Below are 22,294 nucleotides of genomic sequence, written 5' to 3'. Positions count from 1 at the left end.
AAAAAAAATCGATGTTCTATTGGTTACAAGTACCAGGACTCGAGCATAATACATCCAATGAAGTCGAGCAATGAGAACGTATTTACGTTGTTTATAAAACAATCACCATGGTAAACAGTTCCTCTGACGACCCTCTCGTCTAACAGTTTGTTTGTTTGTTTGGGAATTTCGCACAAAGCTACTCGAGGGCTATCTGTGCTAGCCGTTCCTAGCAGTGTAAGACTAGAGGGAAGGCAGCTCCACCCACCGCCAACTCTTGACGAATAGTGGGATTGACCGTCACATTATACACCCCACGGCTGGTAGGGCGAGCATGTTTAGCGCGACGCGGGCGCGAACCCGCGACCCTCGGATTACGAGTCGCACGCCTTACGCGCTAGGCCATGCCGGGCCTCGTCTAACAGAATTCAAAACGTTGCTGTTACTCTCTGATGAGGCACGGTAAATATATCACACTTCTTTAAGTCTTTAAAGTTATTAGGTATATAGCTGTTTCAACTTTAAATTTAATTTGAAAATTATAATTTAGATAGTCGATACAGTGTGGGTGTTAAATTTAGCTGTTTTTAGAAGTGATAGTTTATGAATCATACATTGTTTAGTTCAATTAAAACAACTATATAAATTCCAAATATTCGAGTAACATTGGTGTACAGTAGCGATTGTTAAAGTGAAACTGTCGGTTTCGTTTATTTTTAATTTCGCGCAAATCTACACATTGGGTAAAAACATGGCAAAGGCTAAAAAGTTGACAGAGTTTGAACGTGGCAGAATTGTCGAGGTGCAAAAGCAAGGTCTCTCTCAACGTGCCATCGCTGGTGAGATTGGGCGTAATAAAATCGCTGTTGCAAATTTCTTAAAAGACCCTGAGGAATACAGAACGAGAATTTCAAGTGCAAGTCGGCCCAAGAAAATTTCGCTGGCGTTGAGCAGGAAAATTCGACGGGTTGTCGGACCAGATTAAAGCTCTTAGGGACGCAGTATGCAGCTCATGAACAATAAGACGGCATCGACGAGAGAAAGGCTTTAAAAATCGTAAACGTCTTCAAAGGCCACGCCTCCTTCTACACCATGAAACAGCTCGGTTAAACTTTGCTGAGAAGCACCAAACATGGGACATAGAAAAGTGGACAAAAATTTTCTTCTCTGATGGGAAATAATTTAACCTGGATGGTCCAGATGGCTTCCAATGTTACTGACACTATAAGGATATCGCACCGGAGACATTTTGTACACGACACAATGAAGGAGATTCCATCATGATCTTGGGTTCTTTCTCCTACCATGGAACAATGGAGCTTCAAGTTATACAGGGGTATAAAACAGCAGCTGGATACATTGACATGTTGGAGAGAGCATCCTTATTGACTGGAAACAACTGGATCTTTCAGCAGGACAATGCTGCGATCCACAATGTCCGCAGGACAAAGGACTTTTTCATGGCGAATAACGTGATTCTTTTGGACAATCCAGCGTGTTCGCCCGAACTGAAATCATCTGAAAATGTTTGGTGGTGGATGACAAGGGAAGTCTATAGAAATGGATGTCAATTCCAAACAGTGCATGATCTTCGTGAAGCCATCTTCATCATTTGGAATAATATTCCAGCCAACCTTCTGCAAACGCTTATATCGACCATGCCAAAGCGAATGTTTGAAGTTATTCTCAATGACGGCTGTGCAACTCACTACTGAGACCTCTTGTTGGGCATTTCCTACCCTGTTTAAGACCATACCAAATATAAGTCCTAAACTTTTGACCAGCTAATATTTAGGCTAATTTTATAGTGTTCACATTTTCCTTATTAAATGCTTTTTTTTTTTCAAATTATTTCCCCTTTTCTTATTTTCATCTTTCGAAGCTTTTCTCAAATAGGTGGTTGAATCTAACAACGCAAAATGCATATTTTTTCTTTATGTTCATTTTGGTCAGCAGTGTATTTGCTGTATTAACGTGTGATTTTCCATTGCATCTTGAATGCCATTTCTCATTTTATTTCATTTTTCTAAGACAACTTCAGCCATTAATTTTCCTTAATGACAGCTTGAAGAATCATAACTGACAAAACACTCGTGTATCACTTTCCTTGTCCATGTATCGCAATATTATAGATAACTGATCTGAGTGTGAGATATTGGGTGAGAAATCTACAATAACAAAAAAGTATTTAGCATCATGACTTTCACCAATAGATGTCTCCTAAATTTTATTAGCCATAAGAATAATAATTTCCTCACAAAGTGTAGATGATAAATATTGGGTGTTGCTTGTTTTTTTAATTTCGCGCAAAGCTACGCGAGGGCTATCTGCGCTAGCCGTCCCTAATTTAGCAGTGTAAGACTACATGGAAGGCAGCTAGTCATCACCACCCACCGCTAATTCTTAGGCTACTTTTTTACCAACGAATAGTGGGATTGACTGTCAAATTATGAAGCTCCCTGGCTGAAAGGACGAGTATGTTTGGTGCGATGGGGATTCGAACCCGCGACCCTCAGATTACGAATCGAACGCCTTAACCCACCTGGACATGCCAGACCCTAAATATTAGGTAACGTCCAGCCTTTATTTCCACACATTTCAAGGTGCTTGGCTAGAATTATCGGATTCATCTGCTAATTCTAATGGAACTAAAAAGTTGCCATTGTGGACATCTTCAGCCTTCTCTCTGTCTCCTTTAAGACACACAAGAATTTTAGACGTTCAATAACTCGATGCAATACCTCCCGCCAATAGCGTATTTCGTTTTCTAAATCATTGTTTAACGTTGAATCCACAATTTGTGCTATTAGTTTGTCACTTCCAGCAGCGCACAGAATAAACGTGGGCTTTACTTTTTCATTGTTTTGTATAGTTCTAGAGACATGCGACAATAACAGAACCCTTTTATAAAAAAAAGCAATCAGAATCTTTAAAAAGAATGCAAAAAAGAAAGAAAAACAAGAAAAGGAGAATAAATCTACCAATGTGTTTTGTGTTTTATCTTTTTTTAGTTTAATATTTCAAAAATTCAATTAATAGCATCTTTGACTATTCTTTGATGGCATGATATAAGAAACATGCACATAAACTACGGAAGTTCATGAATGCAAATAATTTAACAAGTACATTTAAAAAGACACACAAAAATAACATAATATACCATCTCCTCGTTCCTCTTAGTTCTGTTTTCTATGTAAAATTAAAGGTAACAATTTGATTGTCAGTCACCTTAATTGTAAAAATAAAAAATAATGGTCATATTATACCCTATCATCGGTGGAAGTTATCCCGATGAATAATACTTATTAATTGATTTGTTGTTTCGATATAAAGGCAACTGTCTTGTCGGTGTACACTGTGTTTTAATGTGTAACTTCAATAATGTTTTATTATACCTCACACCGTGTGTTAATTATGTTTAGTTTCTTAGTACAAGCTCAGTCATTTAGTTAAGTTCATATTTCTGTGTCATGATATATGTCTCTTTATTATTATAATGTTGTTCTTTTGTTTGTTAGGTTATTATAGTTTTTTTTTTTTGGTGAAACAAAATTAATGCCAGATACACAACTATTGTTATAACAAATGACTTAGTTAATTGATGTTGCAACAAATAATATGGTTATCGTGATTCAACCAGCCTGACGTGATTTGAATTGAATGAAATGCTTTGTCATCAATGGCCATAGCAAAAATAGTATAGTTGGAATATTATTATTATACACTCCTTTGACTTTTGAAAATCCCTAAAGACATAGATAACGAATGTATTCGCCCGGCATGGCCAGGTGGATAAGGCACTCGACTAGTAATCTGAGGGTCGTTGGTTCAAATCCCAGTCACACCAAACATGCTCGCCTTCCCAGCCGTGGCGGGCGTTATAATGGTTTACGACCAATCCCGCTATTGGTTGGTAAAAGAGTAGCCCATGAATTGGCGGTGGGTGATGATGACTATGTGCCTTTCCTCTAGCCTTGCACTGCTAAATTAAGGGAGGCTAGCGTAGATAACCCTCGTGTAACTTTGCGAAATTCAAAACAAACCTTAATGTTTGCTACAAACTACCAATACTATCACTTGTCTACAGTTGTTCTTGTAGCCCAAAGTTTAATAATAGTTTCACTTTCAGTTGAAACTTGCTAACAGTACTATGATTGCACAAACAGGTTTTATTGTATGTTAATGTCGCGGCTAATCAACTGAGGAACTGAATGAATATACACGTTAACTAACATTTCCTTTTGATCGGCACTTTAATAGCTAAAAACTGATTAAATTATGGATTAATTTCTGTATTTATAATGTAATATTATTTCTAGATGGTTTGAAAAGTCTCTCACTCACGTTCCCTCAGTAGGACAGTGGCAAATCTGTGGAGTTGTAATGTTATAGTCCTGGTTCAATTTCTCACAGTAAGAACAACTCAATGTGACTTCGCGTTAATATAAACAAATATTCATGAAAATTCTTATATTACTTTTATAAACTTGTTTAATTCTAACATCATGTGCTTTCAACTCATAAGAATTTAAATATGATTTGTAACTCTGTATCTTTCCTACATTATAAAGTCCCTTGAACAGTCCTAATACAAAAGTATTGAGGCTTGTACCATGAACTTCTGACCCATCACATGACAGAGAAACTAGTTTTACAAACTCTTGACATATCACTGGAGGAAGACAGCAATGCTACAGATTTCTGATTCATCACAAAATTGATAGAATATTAGTGTAAAATTTTGACATATCATAGGATAGACACCTTAGTTCTATGAATTCCTGACACATCACAGGAGAGATACCAATGTTATGAGATCTCAAAATATCACATCATCCCAGAAGTAATGTCTGAAAATTTAATACAGGAAGTGCATCACTATTTCTGTTTTGGTAGAAGGCTTTAATGACTAAACTATGTTGTGGGTTATGTATAAAAAAAATGTTCAGAAAAATAAACTAATCCAACTTCACTTTTTCAGATCATTTATCAAATAAACTCTTATGAAGATGAATGTGTTTGAGGAGTATTGTTGCAGAGAATCCAGAGTGGCTGGCTAACTTGATCGGTGGAGAGAGGCTGCACTTTATCTCCATGATGAATCTCCCACCTTTGTGTATGTCCCAGGCCATGCTGGTGTTAAGTACAATAAGAAGGCTGCCTAACTTGCAGCAGCAGCAGAACCAACACACCAGATGTCACTCTTTCTTCAAGATATAACACTCTTGTGCCAGCAATCAACATTGTAGAGCATAAGTGAGTCTTTCATGTAGTCAGAAGGAGATAGAATTCTCAGCCTCAAAATCTCTTTTGGCATCTCTCGTGACAGCCACAACAAAGGCCCGGAAAGATGTCACAGGAATCAGCTGATCACCAGCAACAATAGCAGAAGTATACTCAACCTCTTGTTGACCAGAAGAGTAAAGGCGGAGAGGATTTGTGACCAGCCAACCTAAGTAATGCTTTATAAGTTTAAAAAAAGCAATAGTGCAGCAGAAACTACATGAAGCTTTCAAGGTGTTTATGGTGCAGAATCTCTCAATTAAAGATAATGTCGAAGGTGGTTTCAGAAGTTCAGATCACGTAACTACACCTAAAGTTACTTGCCACATTCAGGTCACCCTGTTGAGTTGAATGATGACTTGCTGATGACTGCTCTTGATGAAGATTGTGCTGTAATAGTTGAAGTAGCACAGAAACTTAATTCAACTCATTCACCATCATCTGAAACAGCTTTGAAAGGTATCAAAACTTGGAAAATAGGTCCCCCATGATTTGACAGAAGCCAACCTAAGAGTGAACATAACACCTTTTTTGGACAGGTTAGTGACTGGAGATGAAAAATGATATCTTATAAAAATGTTAAGCACTGCATACAATTTCTAAAGCACAGCCCAAAATGGACCTCTACCCTAGGAAGGTCTTGTTAAGAGTTTGGTGGGATATTGTTGGTGTGATCCACTTTTAGTTGCTGCCACTGTATGTAACGATTATATCAGACTTCTATTGTCAACAGTTAGAGCATTTGAATTTTGCACTGAAAGGAAACAGGCCTGCTTTGATCAATCGTAAAGGTGTTGTGCTACACCGGGATAATGCACAGCCCCATACAGCAAGGACTACATCTGCAAAGATTAAAGAGCTAGACTGGGAAAAACTTCCACATCCTCTTTATTCTTCAGACCTTGTCCCATTTGATTACCATCTAGTCCAAAATTTGCTGAACTATCTTGATGAAAAAGAGCTTTGAACACATGAAGATGTCAAAACTACCCTCTCTACATTCTTTTCCTCCAACCCCCAAGAATTTTATAGAAGTAGCATTTAGAAGCTTGTGAATTGTTGGCAGGAAGTAATTAATAATAATGGAACACACATTGAGTAAATTACATTAAAAGCATTCGAAATCCTTTCTCTTTTTCTGAACCTAAAATTGGACATTACTTAAGGGATAACCTGATATTTAGACCAGTATTATGAAATTCTGACCCACTGTAGAATAGGGAGGCCAATACTGTAAAGTCTGGAAATGCCTATAGATAAAAAGACCAGCACTATAAGAACTCTTAACCCCTCAAGTGAGAATCCATTAGTATGTAATTCTCAATCATTACAGGATATAAGCCAATACTGTGATTCCTGACCCAGTGGCAACATATACTGTGGACTTTTGATTTATTACAATATAGACAGTACCTTATATGTGAACTTATGACCTATCACAAAATAAAGGTGCAAGTACTATAAAATCCTAATTCACATGGAAAAGAAATCTTTAACACACACATCATAAGTAATTTCAGGATGAAGAACGTAGTAGGATAATTCCTCACCAATCATGTGATAGAGATGCTAATGCTACAAACTCCTACTACTTCATACTATAGAAATACCTGTGCTTTGAACTTATGACCCATGCACAAAATATATAAGCCAGCACTACAAAATCCTTGTCTATTACAGGCTTAGAGAGGAAAGTACAGTGAAGTCCTCACCCATTCAAGATAAAAAAGTACAGTTCTATGAAACTGTGATTCATTGCAGTACAGATAGGTCAATACTATGAAATTATGAATGATCACAGGAGAAATAGGCCACTCCTATCAAATTCTGATCCATCACATACTAGGCCAGTACTATGATATTGTGATACATCATAATATCAGGCCAGAATTAACTTATTTTTGACAAATGATAATCACACAGACTGTTTAAATTATGTTAAAAATAGAAATGCCACTATTGGTATCTTCAACACGTAGAATGTAAATATGTACGTGTATCTTTTAATTTTAATGTTTGTTTATTTGATCTATATTTGCATTGAACTGTAATGTGTTATTGTATTTGAAAGATTTATTGAGTGCTAAATAGTTTAAAGCATTTTCTTATATTGTGCTTCAAATATTTTTGATGTGTTTAATGTTTGCTTTGAGAATTATTCATTTTGGTATTTTGTTCCAATTTTAAGAATTTTGCTTTTTTAAAATATTTTTAGTTTTGATTTTAGAGTTGCAATTTATATTGTTTTTAAAAAGTTTACATTTGAAAAAAATTAATTTTTATTTCTAACACATTCATTTCCAGCTTGTTTTGTTGAAATTGAAACTTGTATAATTATCATTTACCCATCACCACAATATACAAGCACTTTTCTTTTGTCTACGTGTCATTAAGAGTTTAACATTTTTTATAATTTCATTTAGTTTTGTATTCATATACACAACTTTTTTTGTATTCTGATTATATATGATTTCATTCACTCCATGCACAAATTTTAAACTATCTTGTATTGCATTATTGTGTTTGGGTTTATTTTGTAATTTAGCATTTTAAATATTGTATTATAGAATGTTACATTTGGCTTTGAAAAATTAAAAGGCTTATCTTTCATTATTTCATTTTATTTTTGTTATATAACTGTTCTTAGATAGTGGTTTACTAGATAATTTGTTTCATCCAGCCAAGCCTCAGGCTTTGTGTTGTGCATCCTGTTGCAACTCTTGATCAAACAGGATAGAAGTGCAACAGGATGCAATCTTAAATTTGCATTACATCTAAGTGCTTCTTAATGACAAATACAACACAGTTAACTTTCACATTGCATTAATTTCATACAAGTTGTTGTTTTAATTTTTACTAAAATTATAATTAAGAACATAGTATATATGGCATAGATTATGAGCTAATTCAGCATTACACGTTTTGGAACTGTCAGATGGAGCAGATATTTCTGGATATTTTTGATTAAACATTTTTATGGTCAGCTATAGAAAGAATGTGAAATATGATAGTGGTTCCAGCATTTTCAAACACATTTCATTTCTAATTTGAAAGATCAATGGTTGCCGTGTCTTGTCTTTGCTTCCCATATCATTCAGTTTACTGGTCACGTAGGAATCTTTCTTCAAATAATTAATCATATACAGTTCCATTAAAAGCTAATTTAATTTCTCTTTCATGAAACAGTTTATTTAATTTCCATTTTACTAATAATTTTACAATAATGTTCAGACAGCTTGGACTTCCACATTTCTGTTTCCCAGCCAAAAACAATATTTTTTCTTATACTTCATGTCAGGTTTCACTTAATCTGCAATATATATCAATTATACACGTCCTTCTGCAAACCAGGGCCATGAATTTTTCTTAATTACTAAGATTATGACTGTATTTTAAGAATACCACAATATCAAAGACAAACTTACAAATAGAAAGGAATACCTTAATATGTGTTTTTGTATTATTAATTTATTGTGTGTAGTAGGTATCTAGAGAATGCTCATATTCTTCCTAGTGTGATAAGATTTTCATACCTGTCATGTAGCAGTAGATATAGAATGTCTTTAGATATTGTTAAGTGATTACTTTTAATTGGTTGCAGGATAATTAGCAGAAAAATCCAATTTTCTGGTTGATTTTCTACTGTAGTCTTCCTACAGTGTTTGTGTGAATTCATTCAGGTGAAGTATGACCACAGTTCCACTTTTCTTATTTCAGGTTAAGAGTGTTAAACGATAAACTATTTATATTGTTTAAATGTTAAAACCAAACTGAAGCCAAGAACTTTCAGCTTGAGGAAATAGTTACTTAGGAATAAGAAATATTTACTGAGACAGTTAAAAAGAATTCATGAAGAGGTATTAGGAGAACACTTAAAGCAACAATAAGGTTTTTAAGCAAAGTTAATCGTGTAGAATTTGAATAATGTGTAATAAGTTACAAATGAAGGACTTCAAAAACTGACACACTCAAATCAAACCTGAGAAGTTTATTAGATTTGTTATATTCCATAAATCAAAACATATGACAAACATACTGAAAAAGAAAGCATGACTATCATTGGCAGTCTGCAATGCATTCAAATGAATTTTGCTTAGTAAACAATAAATGATGTATAACATAAAATATGGCCTACCTGTAACAAACATGGCAGTGAAAGTGGTCATTTTAACTAATACTGACTTTAAAAAAATTCACAGACAATTCCAGTTGTACAAGTAACATAATGACTTTGAAAATACCAATTAAAACAAGAATAATTAGCAAATAATTGTGTTAAATTGTGTAATACTGCAATATTAAAGCCTTAGACTAGACCAGCGAACAAGATACTGATAAAAAAATATGGTTTCTCAAGACATCAAGAATAAGTGTCAAAAAGACACTAAACATTTTTATATAACCAGGCTGCTATATTTAATACTTTACAATTGTTAACAATTTCAAGACATACTTAAATCTTCTGTATTGTAGAAAATAGTAGAAATACTAACCTCAACAACTAAAATTATTACCAAATTGTGGTTGGCACTTCAGTACCTGTACACAGCCTAGCCAGCAGACAGTATAATGGTTTGAAAGCAATATATTGTATAAAATGAGTGGTCTCATGATAACATTAGTATTACTAGAAAACTAAATTATAAAAGTACAGTAACTGTTATTGCTGAAACCAGACTAGCCTAATGCAAAACTCTATGTTGCCACAGTTAAGGCAGGTTTAGCCAGGATACCCTGTGAGATGTTTCACTTCTCCAAAAAGCTGGGGAGTTCATCCCTGGAACTACCACTGTTATGACTCCTAGAGTAAGAGATTTGTTTTAAATAAAAAGAGTATACTGTTGTTGTTACTTTTATTAAAGTAACTCCTGTAAAACAACACAGAATATTAAAATGAGATAATTACTACTGTTAGTTAATAAGGAGCAAATGTTGGTAAAAAGCCCTTGAATAAATGTGACTAAGATGCCTAAAAGATTCATTAATGACTGTTGCTTACTACGTATTCAGTTAGAAATTTCACAAGAACAGTTATTGTGAAATTCATAATAAAATTAAAATATTTATAGAAGCTATGGAAGTGAAACTTGTTCATTTTATTACCACAACAAAGGGTCACCTTGATATGAACTGTGTGTTGAAAATAATGAACATTATCAGTATAGTATCCAAAACAGTACTTTTTTCGGTCATGCACAAAACATTCGATCTATCAGCCATACACAAAATTCAACTTATACATGTTTTATGAGTAATTAATTTTTCTGTTTTTCAGCAAGGATGGTAATTACATCATTGGTTAATACAGTAATAACTTAATTGGAAACTTTATCTAATTAAAAGGAATGAGTCATTTTTATCACCAAGTTTGAATGATAACCTGACAATGAGTCTAAAACTGAACATATTCATTATCTAGCTTAGAATATATGAAACAGAAGGGGAGGGACACATTAAAAATACAAGAGGATGAACAGAGAATATTTCAAATTACACATAGAAAAGAAAGAAAACAGCTTATTATTTTGCAAACCACACTTTACAAGACCCAAAATCACACATACTGGACCAAGAAACAGATGTTGCTAAGAATTTAAAACATTTGAGGCTTGGGCCAAAGGCACATAAAGTTTTGGTTTTGCAGTCTCATACTGATCATAGTTTTGTACTCTTACTTTTCAAAACACTATCTGGGGACTTAGGGCACTATAAAACAGAACTGGAGAGTAGGCCCCATGTACCAGTGTCTAGCGACACACCTCTGACAAGAACTTAAATAGCTTAACATTATAGATTAAACTACAGTTTGTTTAAAACCAATGTCACCAATACTTTACAGTAAAAACTCTTTAGTAAGCACAACGAACCAAATATTTTGATAAAATTACTTGCTACTAAATAGTCTGGATATTAAAATTATCACAGAGTATTTAGTTTAAAATTTTGTTAAAACAATTAAATGATAATGAGATAATATAATATTAAAGTTATTGCTCATAAAACACACACATGAAGGCTTAACATTTATTCCTTATATGTTAAATTTTCAACTCACTGGTCACATGGCAGGACATTCACACCAGATTTGGCACTGTTATAGAGATTGAGTACTCCAGAATCTTGTATCTGCATATTTGACAAACACCCTCTTAACCCATTAGAGTATCTTTCTGCAGTCATCAGTTTGAAATCTGGAACACCACCTAGTCAAGACAAAATATTTTTATTTCAAGGTTTTATCAATTCCAATCATCTAATATTTTATTCACAAATAAAAAAAAATTATTTTATGTGATAACATTTTCATACTAAGCAGAAACCTAGTTCGAGAATTTTCTGTCATGTCACCAACATTTTAAATAAAAACAAACCTCTTTAATGATCCAGTTTTAAACTCGCATCCTTTCTGAATTAAATTATTTTCTGTCATGTCACAAACATTTTAAATAAAACCAAATCTCTTTAATGATCCAGTTTTAAACTTGCATCCTTTCTGAATTAAATTATTTTCTGTCATGTCACAAACATTTTAAATAAAATCAAACCTCTTTAATGATCCAGTTTTAAACTTGCATCCTTTCTGAATTAAATTATTTTCTGTCATGTCACAAACATTTTAAATAAAACCAAACCTCTTTAATGATTCAGTTTTAAATTCACATCGTTTCTAAATTAAACTTTTCTCTCACGTAACCAACATTTTAAATAAAAACAAACCTCTTTAATCAACAAAGACACTAAATTAATAAATCAGGAAGTATTTTTCCAGTTTTTTTGTGTATACATTTCATTTTATATTTTAGTAAATACACTAACAACAATATTAGGTTATTCTTTTCTTGCTAAGCAACATGACATAAAAGTTATTGCTGGAATGTAGTATTATAAAAACACACCAGCTTTTTGTTGTATTAGAAGTTGTTAATCCAATTTTTTTTTTTTTTTTTTATACCAACATTATTCTGTGAATGTGCCCAAAATTAATGTTGTGAATGATCTTAATTTTGATTGGCTCAAAGGAATTTACTAATGTTTGACTGTCTTGACTGTATTTTTCTTGCCTCTTTGTTGGTGAAGCTTAATTTTGCAAAATTTATTCATCAGGATTAGCTATGAAATATGAGGTTAGGGTATACTATATGGGGGCAGACTTGGTAGTTCTTGACCTGCTAGTTTTGATGGACTATATACTAGTGGCCTAAGAAGCAGTAGGCATGCAATTACCCTTCGAGTCACTAAACATTAATCTGTAAACAGACTACAAGCATTTATATGTGCAATATCAGTTTTGGTAGTAGAATGCCTCTTGGGAAAACATTTACACAAGTAACTGATAACATCCATTGCAAAAGTACATGAAACTGAGTCTAGATTCTGAGTGAATGAAAAAAAACAACAAAAAATAGTCACTTTTTGGGCAAATCACATTTTATACTGTTCTGATTTAAACATACTATTGTGAAAATGGAAAATTCTAACAACTTTTGGACTCTGAATATGTTCTATCAGTATCAAAACCACTAAAAGCATAGTACTGGTTAAAGTACTGGTATTATTTTGGATATTTGATCTTATGGACTGTGACTGTACAGACACACTTTCTCAAGCTGTGTATTTATCCAGATAGTTAAGTGTCAGAATGCAAGATTCCTTGACAAACTGAGTCTGTATCATTAAGAATTAGTTAAAGTGCATAGGTTAACTGGTTAAGTTCAAAACATGCCCTGCCCACCACAGTCATCTGATATTAATCAATGCAAACATATTTGGAATGACCCTGGTCAAGGGGAGTAGATGTCATGCTATGTTGCAGCTGTTTTTCATATTATTATATCTAATTTTTAGGCCAGTGTGTGTAAACTATTACAGTAACTTCAGTAGAAAGTAACTTAACTTCAGAGTAGACAGATATAAAAATAATTACTGTTTTTTAAAACAGTGTTAACTTTCTTTTTTGTTAATCAGTTCTCAGTTTCTAATGTTTTTGCTCAAGTGTTGTATTCACATAACAGGTTTGAAAAACAGATAAGTAAGAAATTAACTATTAGCCCCAGCATATGCACATTTTTATTGTTTCTTTCTGTAAAAACCTATCCATAGCTCTAGATATTGTTAATAAATTTTACTCCATGATATTAACAAGAATGCTTTTAGAGCTTAACATTTTCTAAATTAAAATGCTACTTAATGCTTAACTGGAGTTGGTATAAACTTAGAAATGTCTTAATGTCTCAATAAAAATGCACGATATAGAATGTGCATGCGTGTGTTCTCATTACAAAGCCACATCAGGCTATCTTCTGAGCCAACTGAAGGGAACTGAACCCCTGATTTTAGTATTGTAAACCTGTAGACATACAGCTGTACTAGCAGGGACATGATACAGAAAGAAAACTAGTTACTGAAATTGTATGTGTAATTCTCCTCTATTTTTTACACTTGTATAAAATTTTGTTTTTCATGCATACAACAAAGAATAGCTAACATCATTTGTAACTATTTGGTGTGTAGCATTACGTGGTGACAAACTTCTTTATGCCAACAGTTCCTTGTTATTCCAAACAAACTGCATTTCTCACCATATTATTCAAATTAGCTCCTTTTTGTGTGTGTGAAAATAACTTTCTTTGTGAAACCTGCAGTTATTCATACTAGCTACGAGTTTTAAAACTGAAAATAAGAAGCATACTCCAACAGTCACAAGTATAACAGATATTATGGAGACTGGTCACGAAAGTTTAAGTCTTTCACCTTTCTTCTTAATGTATCTACAAAAACAGCATTTGCATATTTTGGAAATTGAATTGAGAATTTCAAAACTTATATTTCTTTAAAATCCAAATTAAGGTTTCTGAATTTAATAAAATTACATAATACAACTGCAATATACCCAAGATATATTTTGAATCTTTACAATATTTGCAGTAAAGAGATGGCATGTTTGTATAACTGGACAAAACATAATTTCAGAAATATAGTTAAATAGTCGGTTATTTAAAGAATTATAACTAAATATTACAATTCTTAAAAACAAAGTGAAAAAGCTTACCAATATAAATGTCTCCCTCTGAATTCAGCATTTGTAAGACTCCTTGCGAGCTGCCAAAATATCTTTGACCTCCATCTATTTGTATGCTTCCATTTTTTGCCATTCTAAATTAACAAAAACTTTTGTTTCATTAAGTACTTGAAATTGGTATAATAATTCTTTGTCATCTTTCACACTCAAAATTTTGAAATATGACATAATTTCAACAGGTCAGTAAATTTAGTCTTAAAGCTTTATATAAAATTTCAAACACCATTACTTCAACAGGTCAGTATGTTCAGCCATATCTACTTACATTATTATAAAACTGTTATAAAACTAAGGAATTTTAAAAGGTATTATATATTTTATTAAACGTTTTGCTATAATCATACTTGAAATAGTTTAGGACTTCTGGAACACTAGTTGTAACAAAACTCATGTTAACAACTAGTATGAAGAAGTGTTATATTAATAACAGCAAATGTTGAGAAAATACAACTCACAGAATAAAGGGAAGACAGTGAGTCAATGGCTGTCACTACTAACTCTTTTGGGCTATTTAATTTTTTGAACATTGAAATATGGCCATCATGCTTACAATACATTTGTGGTGTTAAAGTACAGAAAAGACTTTTTATTTTGCAAGGGGATGGAAACTACAGGCCTTTGAATACTCTATTTTCTCTCATTTGAATCACACTGTCCAAAATACTTGATAATAACTTGTGACATCCTCTTCTTTACAAAAGTACTTGAATACTTTGCTACTAAGCTGGAGTTTCCAGAGAATATGTGAGAAGTACAATGACAATTTCTATGATATGCACAAGTACTTCAAGATCCTGCTACCAGCTGGAAGTTCCAAATTAAATGTCAACAGTTCAGGCTGTTTACTTAGTAGATAGTGATAAAATAAAACTGGTGACAATTCACTTACATTTTACATTACAACACCACTCTGTTGAACGAGAGCGTGTGTGTATGTGTGTGCGTGTTTACTCTTTAGTAACTAGCTGAACGACTACCATATGATGGTAAACACTTATTTTACTTGCTTTTGAAAATTTTTCTGAATAAGTAGTTCATAAAGATGTTTCTTAAAATATTATATTAAGTATATATATGAAAACATCACATATGTCTGATATTTCATACTTGTACAACTTGCACAAGATATACAATTAAAATGTAACTTTAATTTAATGAAAACAAAAATATTAAAAGGTTCTCTAACATTCAGATTTGTGGAAAGTTTACCACAAATGCAAATTAAACTTATTGACATTTGTTATATTGTAATAGTATATGTACATGTACAATTTGTAGACAAACACACAGATTTTTGTAAAATATTAACATAGATATGAAAAATTAAGAATGGTTTCCAAGAGTATGCATTTCCAAATGGATTTTGTTTCTCATAATATTATTAAACAACAACTTATGCTCAACACCACATATTAAATTGAAAAAGAAGGGAGGAACCTGTAACTAATTAATAATTACCCTTAACTTGATTGTATAGACTACTAGCCATGATGATAAATGTAATACTCCATTTAATATTCAGGTATCAAAATTATTGGTCAAACTTAAATGCTAACCTTTCTATCCTCACTGAATGTTTTATTCCATCGTCGATTTTCTCTAATGACCTGATTTCTGCTGGACCACTGCCCAGTTCATAACTACAAAAAAGTACATTATTAGAAACTGCTTTAATGTCTGAACTATATAATTTTAATAATTTATCAAAACTCACAATTCTGTCTAGTTTCATGTAGTAAATATAATGAGAGTCAGAATAATTAATGCTGAAAAACTAACCTGAGTTCAAGAAATCCATCAACTATACCAATAACTAAATAGTCTCGGCCTTTTCCTTCTGTTTTAGGTTTTTGTCCATGGAAAAATATTAAACCGTTCTCTTCACTAGTGGTAAAACTGAACTGAATGATTTCAGTTGTCAATATTGATGTATGTGGCAGGAGCTGTCTATCAAAAACCAGGTAGCTGTCCCCTTGAAATGCAGCAGTGTCATCAAAGGTAACCACTGGAATATATGAAAAAATAAAATTATTTAATTCTTCCATTTTCTAACTTATTGAACCTGAAAATATCAGTGACAGTGAGTGTACCAATTCCTAAACAGGTATTATAAATAGCTAAATTATTTTGTGTTTATTTTAATTTCTGATCCACATAGATAATTTGCTTTGATCAGAAGTTAGCTGTAATATGAACAAGTTTTTTTTTTAAGAATGGAAAACAGTGTGAAAGTTCAAGTTATAGCTAGAAAGAAGCAATAAACTTACTTCATACAATATTTATATTTTGAATGGAAAATATTACTTCATTTTACACAGGCCCACCACTTGACAAAAACTCCTCATTCCTAAATATTTAATGGTGAAGAATGATAAATGAATTCCAAATGTTATAAGAGTCATACGGATTATAAACAGGAATGAGTCAGGTGAATTATATTCAAAACTCCATAACTACAGAACTTAATATGGTAATACATAAACGGTCAGAAGTAAAGCAGCAAAGAATACTGGCTTAGAAGTACAAAAAAATACAAAGGATTAAGGTGTCACAAATACAAGGAGGAGGTAAAATAAAGAGCTGGGGATTATTAGACCATGAGTAGAAGACAAGACTATGATGAAGCACTAAAGCTTACTGGGTTACAAGTATAAGACATGAGTATGGTGAAGCACAAAGGGTTACTGGATTGTGAGTAAAAAACATGAGTATTGTGGAGTACAGATGGTTATCATATTAACAGTGAATCTGATAAAGTATACAGAGTTGAGTTATGAGTGTAATCAGTGGGTATAATTATAGTCAGTGGTTCTTAACTAAAACCATTTAATGATGGACATTAAGTGATGTAAATAACAAAGCTAAAAGTGAGTGTGGTTAAGCATCAAATGTTATTTGGTAAAGAGCACAAAGCAACTGGTATGTATGAATTGGTAAAATATATAGGGCTGCAATGTCAAAAGCCTGCTGTAAAGATTATTTATGATCTATGGTAGCAATATGCCTATTTAATTGCCTAATCTCTGGCCATTCTCTGGATTACACAAGTTAAAAACTACAAGTCTCTTGTTGAAACTACAGTTAAAATGTGGCAAATTGGACAATACAAAACAGGAATTTCTTGCACAAAACTCTCCAATTCCATAATTATAAGAACATGCATGATATGAAAGTTAAGAATCTTTGGGGATATTCTGACAGTTTCACCAACTTTTATAGAAAGTTTGATTACAACAAGAAAAAACTGGTTACTTCACAGTTAACTGCCAGTGCTACAAGAGAGAGAATCAATTTTACATATAATGGTTTTAAAAGCAGTTTGTCTTCTTTTCAACTGTGTGTTCTGGGAGAAGTTTGTAGATATGGTACTGCTTCCTTTGTTTAATTTTTCAAGGAAAGTTCCTGCTTCATTTGCTGTTATTTCTAAAACATATTATCACACATTTCAAAAAGGATACAGAGCATGTTTCAAAACGTTTTCTATGTAGATGTATAGTTGGTGCAAGTTACATCTATAATAGAAAGTTTAACACCAGGAGAACTGAGGAATATGTCAGGACGAGCTCTGAGCACTATCAGGCTAACATGTTGACACCACTGTAATGCGAGAACATATTTTTGTATGGAATGAATTCCAATAAGGAATAACTCCATCAAGATAAATCATCCAGCCATATATTTAACTCAGCAAGGCACTCTAAAAGATTAAAATACAAAACGAATTCATGTTATACCACTTATAAATATATCAGCTAATTCATCAGGTGCATCTTCCATGGATTGGTTTTTGGGTTTGAGTAGTTAACATTGGCTCATAAAAACCACCATCAGTGCACTGTGAATGGATTTTGAAAAGCATGCACAAAGAATGAAAACACTGACCTTAGGATTTTGCACAAAATCCTCCTGTGGTAACAATTACAATAAATAACCGAGGTTATTACATAGAATTCCAACAGTTTTGGAAAAGGATATAGCTGTAAGGATTAGGCACTTATTGTTGTATCAGGATTACAATCAATGAGTATAATGAATTATACACATACCTTTCTCACACACAGTTCCAGCAAAACCCAATGGACAGATACATTTATAGGAGTTATCTGTTCCAATGCACGTTCCACCGTTTTTACAAGGTTGCAACACATAGCATGGATCCTCTTCAATTTCACAGTTATCACCTGCAATATTTCATACAGTTTTAGGATGAATATTTTACATTGTTTTGTTAGTTAAGTATTCAAATAAAATATATATGTCTGGATAGAAAGTAATTCAGTTGAGTTCTTACTCACAGTTACAATATTTGAAACTCTGAAAGCATCCCTTAAACTTTCATAATAATCAATGTACAAAAACAGTTAAAATGGAATATAACAAAGCAGTTAAAATCAGACATCTTAACCAAACTTGTGTGTACTATTTTTAGCTTTACATATTATTAACTCTCAATATTTATTAGATTTCTATTTCCTCTCAGTGTCAATTTCACGCTAATTTATAATAAGAAAAATGTTTTGAAATAATTATGTGACTTTTCATTTTGAAACCAATATATTTCTGTATGTGAGCATTCATAATTTTATTAGAAAAAAATTAAAAATGTTCTATAAAGAAACAGATGTTTAACTGGAAAAAAACACTACATTTTTCACTATGGATATAAAATCATTGAACACATCTATCCCACACAATGAAGGTTTTATTGCACTTGAACATTTCTTAGACCAAAAACCTATAATACATCACCCAATACATACCCTCTACATGTAGCCAAACTTGTAATCACAAGCAACAACCTTACTTTTTAACGGTAACACTACAAATAGATTTGCAGGGTCAGTATGGAAAGCCAAATGCACCCGACCTTTGTTGTATACACCAAAAATGGCTTAATCAATGCAGTGGATCAGTACCCCTGACATATCACTATATTGATGATACACCATGAATTGCATCTATGCAAAAATCAGATTTAGAAACTATCTTCTTCATGTTTCCTCTTTCCATCCTTTAAAATTTATGTGAGAAATATTTGACACAACATTAGAAGACACACTAATGCTCTGTTGAAATGTGTAGTATGTATTGATATTTTTCATTGTTTACAAATCGTTGTCATATATACATAATAACATGACAAGGTTTACTGTGTCCTGATATGCTCACCTCTAAAACCACTCTGACAATCACATCTGTAACTATCTAGTCTAGAATAATCTTCATTACATAAGCCATTATTCTGGCATGGGTTTGGTAAACAAGGTGACCGTCCTCCACAGTCAACAACATTTGCTGAATCCACAACAGAGTTCACAAGGTCTATATTTAAACCATTTACTTCCACCTAAAAAAACATACAAACATGTATAATAAAAGCTTTGTTCCAACATACACTAGTAACTTTTTTGATTGCAGAAATTAATATTCCACTTGATTTCATATAGCAATACCTCATATAATCAAAATAAATAAAACAATGAAAAAGTAAAACTTTTTAATAATAGACAAATATTTCAATCATTACCTTAATTAGCAATTTGCAACAATATTTACACAAATTTTATCCTTCAACTTTAACTACACTTTTATTTTTGTTGTTATTCATCATGTTTTGTATTATATTTTTGTGCTACATAGTACAAACTAGTTTTTTTAATACCTCCAATTCATTTGATCTTAGGACTACAGTGATGATTTCGGTATTGAAGTTATACCCCAAAATATACTGAACACACTTTAAACAGTCTACAGAAATATATTATACACTTATATAAACCTCTACAATTTTCTTACATCATATGTTGAAAGAAAAAATTTTATTCATACACATTAGAACAAGGTTATTTTATAAATTCTGGTAGTGCTTTTGAAATTGCAAAAAATATTCAATTTTCTTACATGAGCAATACAGCCATCAAAACCATGGGAAACTTCAGCAAAAGGTGACACAGTAACCCGCTGCAGATCTACTCCACCAATATAAAGTGGAAGTTGTAGGTTCAGGCCTCTAGTAAAACCAGGTGACAAACCTTCTACTGCATCACCATCATTAACTATCAGGGATCCTTTTCTCAATTCTCTTTCAGCAACGATGGTAGCCCAGGTATCTCTCTGCAGTTTTTCTGGACTTCGAATAATAGCTGGTCCTAAAGATATCAAAGGTTGTTGTTACTATTATTAAATAACCATACTAAATAATACAATATTCTGATAAAGGAAACATGCTCAATGTGAGAACTCACAAGTGCTCAAAAAAATAATTTAACAAGAACAAAATGCAGAAGTTGATTTCAATAATATTCCAAGGTAAACTGTGATTTTAACTGTGCAAAATTCAAGTAAAATATTATAATCACAGAACTTCACTTGTGGATTGAATAAAAACAAGGATTTAAACCATTATCATGCCATCATTTAACATTCTGGTTATCCATCATAAAGTACAAGCTTGTGATTTAATGCTGGAGAATCAAAGTAATAGAAATAAAAAGGTGATAAGTAACACTTATCAACTTAAAAATGTATAAACATGGTCATTAAACTAACAAAACATCTACTGATGAAGATTGTTTAATTAAATGACGTACAAAAAGAAACTCAGAATATTGGAGTAAAGTCTGATATAATAAATATTTATCATGACAACTAATAATAATTTTCCTCATTAATTAACATTCTTAATTTAGTTATACATCAGAGCAAGTGTTATTTATTGTGATTTTTACTTAACAATTCATAGCAAGTTTCACTGATTCATATTATGTAACAATAACCCATTTTTGACTTGGTTACTTACCTGAGCCAGTGTCAAATCGAAACTCCACACTGCCATTTTTAATAGCTAAAGAAGCAAAATCTCCCTGTCCACTTTCACTTTGAGCAGAGTACATAAGAACTCCATCCTTAACATCTCTTGGCTTTATCCTCATATTTAAGTTGAGGTTACGTAATGCTTCAGGTGCAGGGTATGCCAAGAAAGAATCACCAGAGAGAGATGGCTCAACAATAACTACCTCTGAAATCAATCGAGATAAATCATTAACATTTTTTCAAAAAATGTTAGTTATTAATACATTTCTGTATCACACACACACATGTAAACATATACATACAAGCCATACAACTATGTCTGACTACTGTTGCCTTTGACATACAAATATGAAGTAAGCTTGCTGAATAAAACTGAAACAAAATCAAAATTTTTCTGTTTTTATCCCTCAATTAAGTCACTTTAATAGTTTTTGTAGATATAAACGCGAACCATGTAGAAAACTTACAGATAATATTCCAAACATCCTTAGGTTTAGTACTATAAAGTAATGCACAAAAAAAGAGTGCTGTGACTCTCCAGTGGACCATGTGGTACATTACTAATGAGATGTTGTGACCCTCTGGTGAGTCAAACAGCAGTCAATATGTTAAAATTAGTCAAAGTTTGTATAAACATACACTATGAAGCAAGTTAAAATATTTAAAAGAGCAATAAAGATATATCTAATTCTCTTTGAAAAAGTTAGCTCATAGGGATGTAAATACCTTCATAGCTTTCGTGAACTTTGTACATTTTTAACCTGTCACAACTCATTTGGAAATATGGAATTTCTACTAATGCACTAATGAAACAATGAAGTCTTCACAAGTCAACAGTGAATATATTTGCACATATTTAAATTATCTACACAAGAAAATTCATGGTTACTAAAAAACAATTTGTGTTTAACAATCAATAATTTTTAAATATTTCACTAAATTAAGAGATAAGAGATTAAACTTTACTACAGTTATTACATTTAACTACAAAAAAGATGTACTGATAGCCATATTTAAGTAACTTCATTAAACCTTTTTTTTTTTTTTTTTAATAAATCTACTCAAATTATTTCTCTACAGGCATTAAACATGTTAAATTATTCATCCTTAATATTATTTAAATATCCAAAAAATAAGTAG

At 32.3% G+C, this 22,294-nt stretch overlaps 1 protein-coding gene across 50 annotated transcripts in view; it reads right to left on the bottom strand.

Moving 5' to 3' along the window:
- Positions 1-9,235: 9,235 nt before the first annotated feature.
- Positions 9,236-22,294, bottom strand: part of trol (terribly reduced optic lobes) — a 324,267-nt gene continuing 311,208 nt past the window's right edge. For all 50 annotated transcript variants that reach the window (XM_076469289.1, XM_076469303.1, XM_076469310.1 and 47 more), the window contains 9 exons: positions 21,141-21,359; positions 20,243-20,490; positions 19,511-19,688; positions 18,388-18,522; positions 16,121-16,346; positions 15,898-15,981; positions 14,312-14,415; positions 11,318-11,465; positions 9,236-10,063 (listed from right to left, as the gene is read on the bottom strand). In XM_076469289.1, coding sequence (XP_076325404.1) covers positions 10,009-10,063; positions 11,318-11,465; positions 14,312-14,415; positions 15,898-15,981; positions 16,121-16,346; positions 18,388-18,522; positions 19,511-19,688; positions 20,243-20,490; positions 21,141-21,359 — 1,397 coding nt within the window. In that variant the 3' untranslated portion in view covers positions 9,236-10,008. The remainder of the gene's footprint in view (positions 10,064-11,317; positions 11,466-14,311; positions 14,416-15,897; positions 15,982-16,120; positions 16,347-18,387; positions 18,523-19,510; positions 19,689-20,242; positions 20,491-21,140; positions 21,360-22,294) is intronic.

Source organism: Tachypleus tridentatus, chromosome 12, assembly GCF_004210375.1.
Source record: "Tachypleus tridentatus isolate NWPU-2018 chromosome 12, ASM421037v1, whole genome shotgun sequence".
Taxonomy (NCBI): domain Eukaryota; kingdom Metazoa; phylum Arthropoda; class Merostomata; order Xiphosura; family Limulidae; genus Tachypleus; species Tachypleus tridentatus.
Note: the sequence above shows the minus strand (reverse complement) of the source record. Positions and strands in the feature narration are given on the sequence as shown.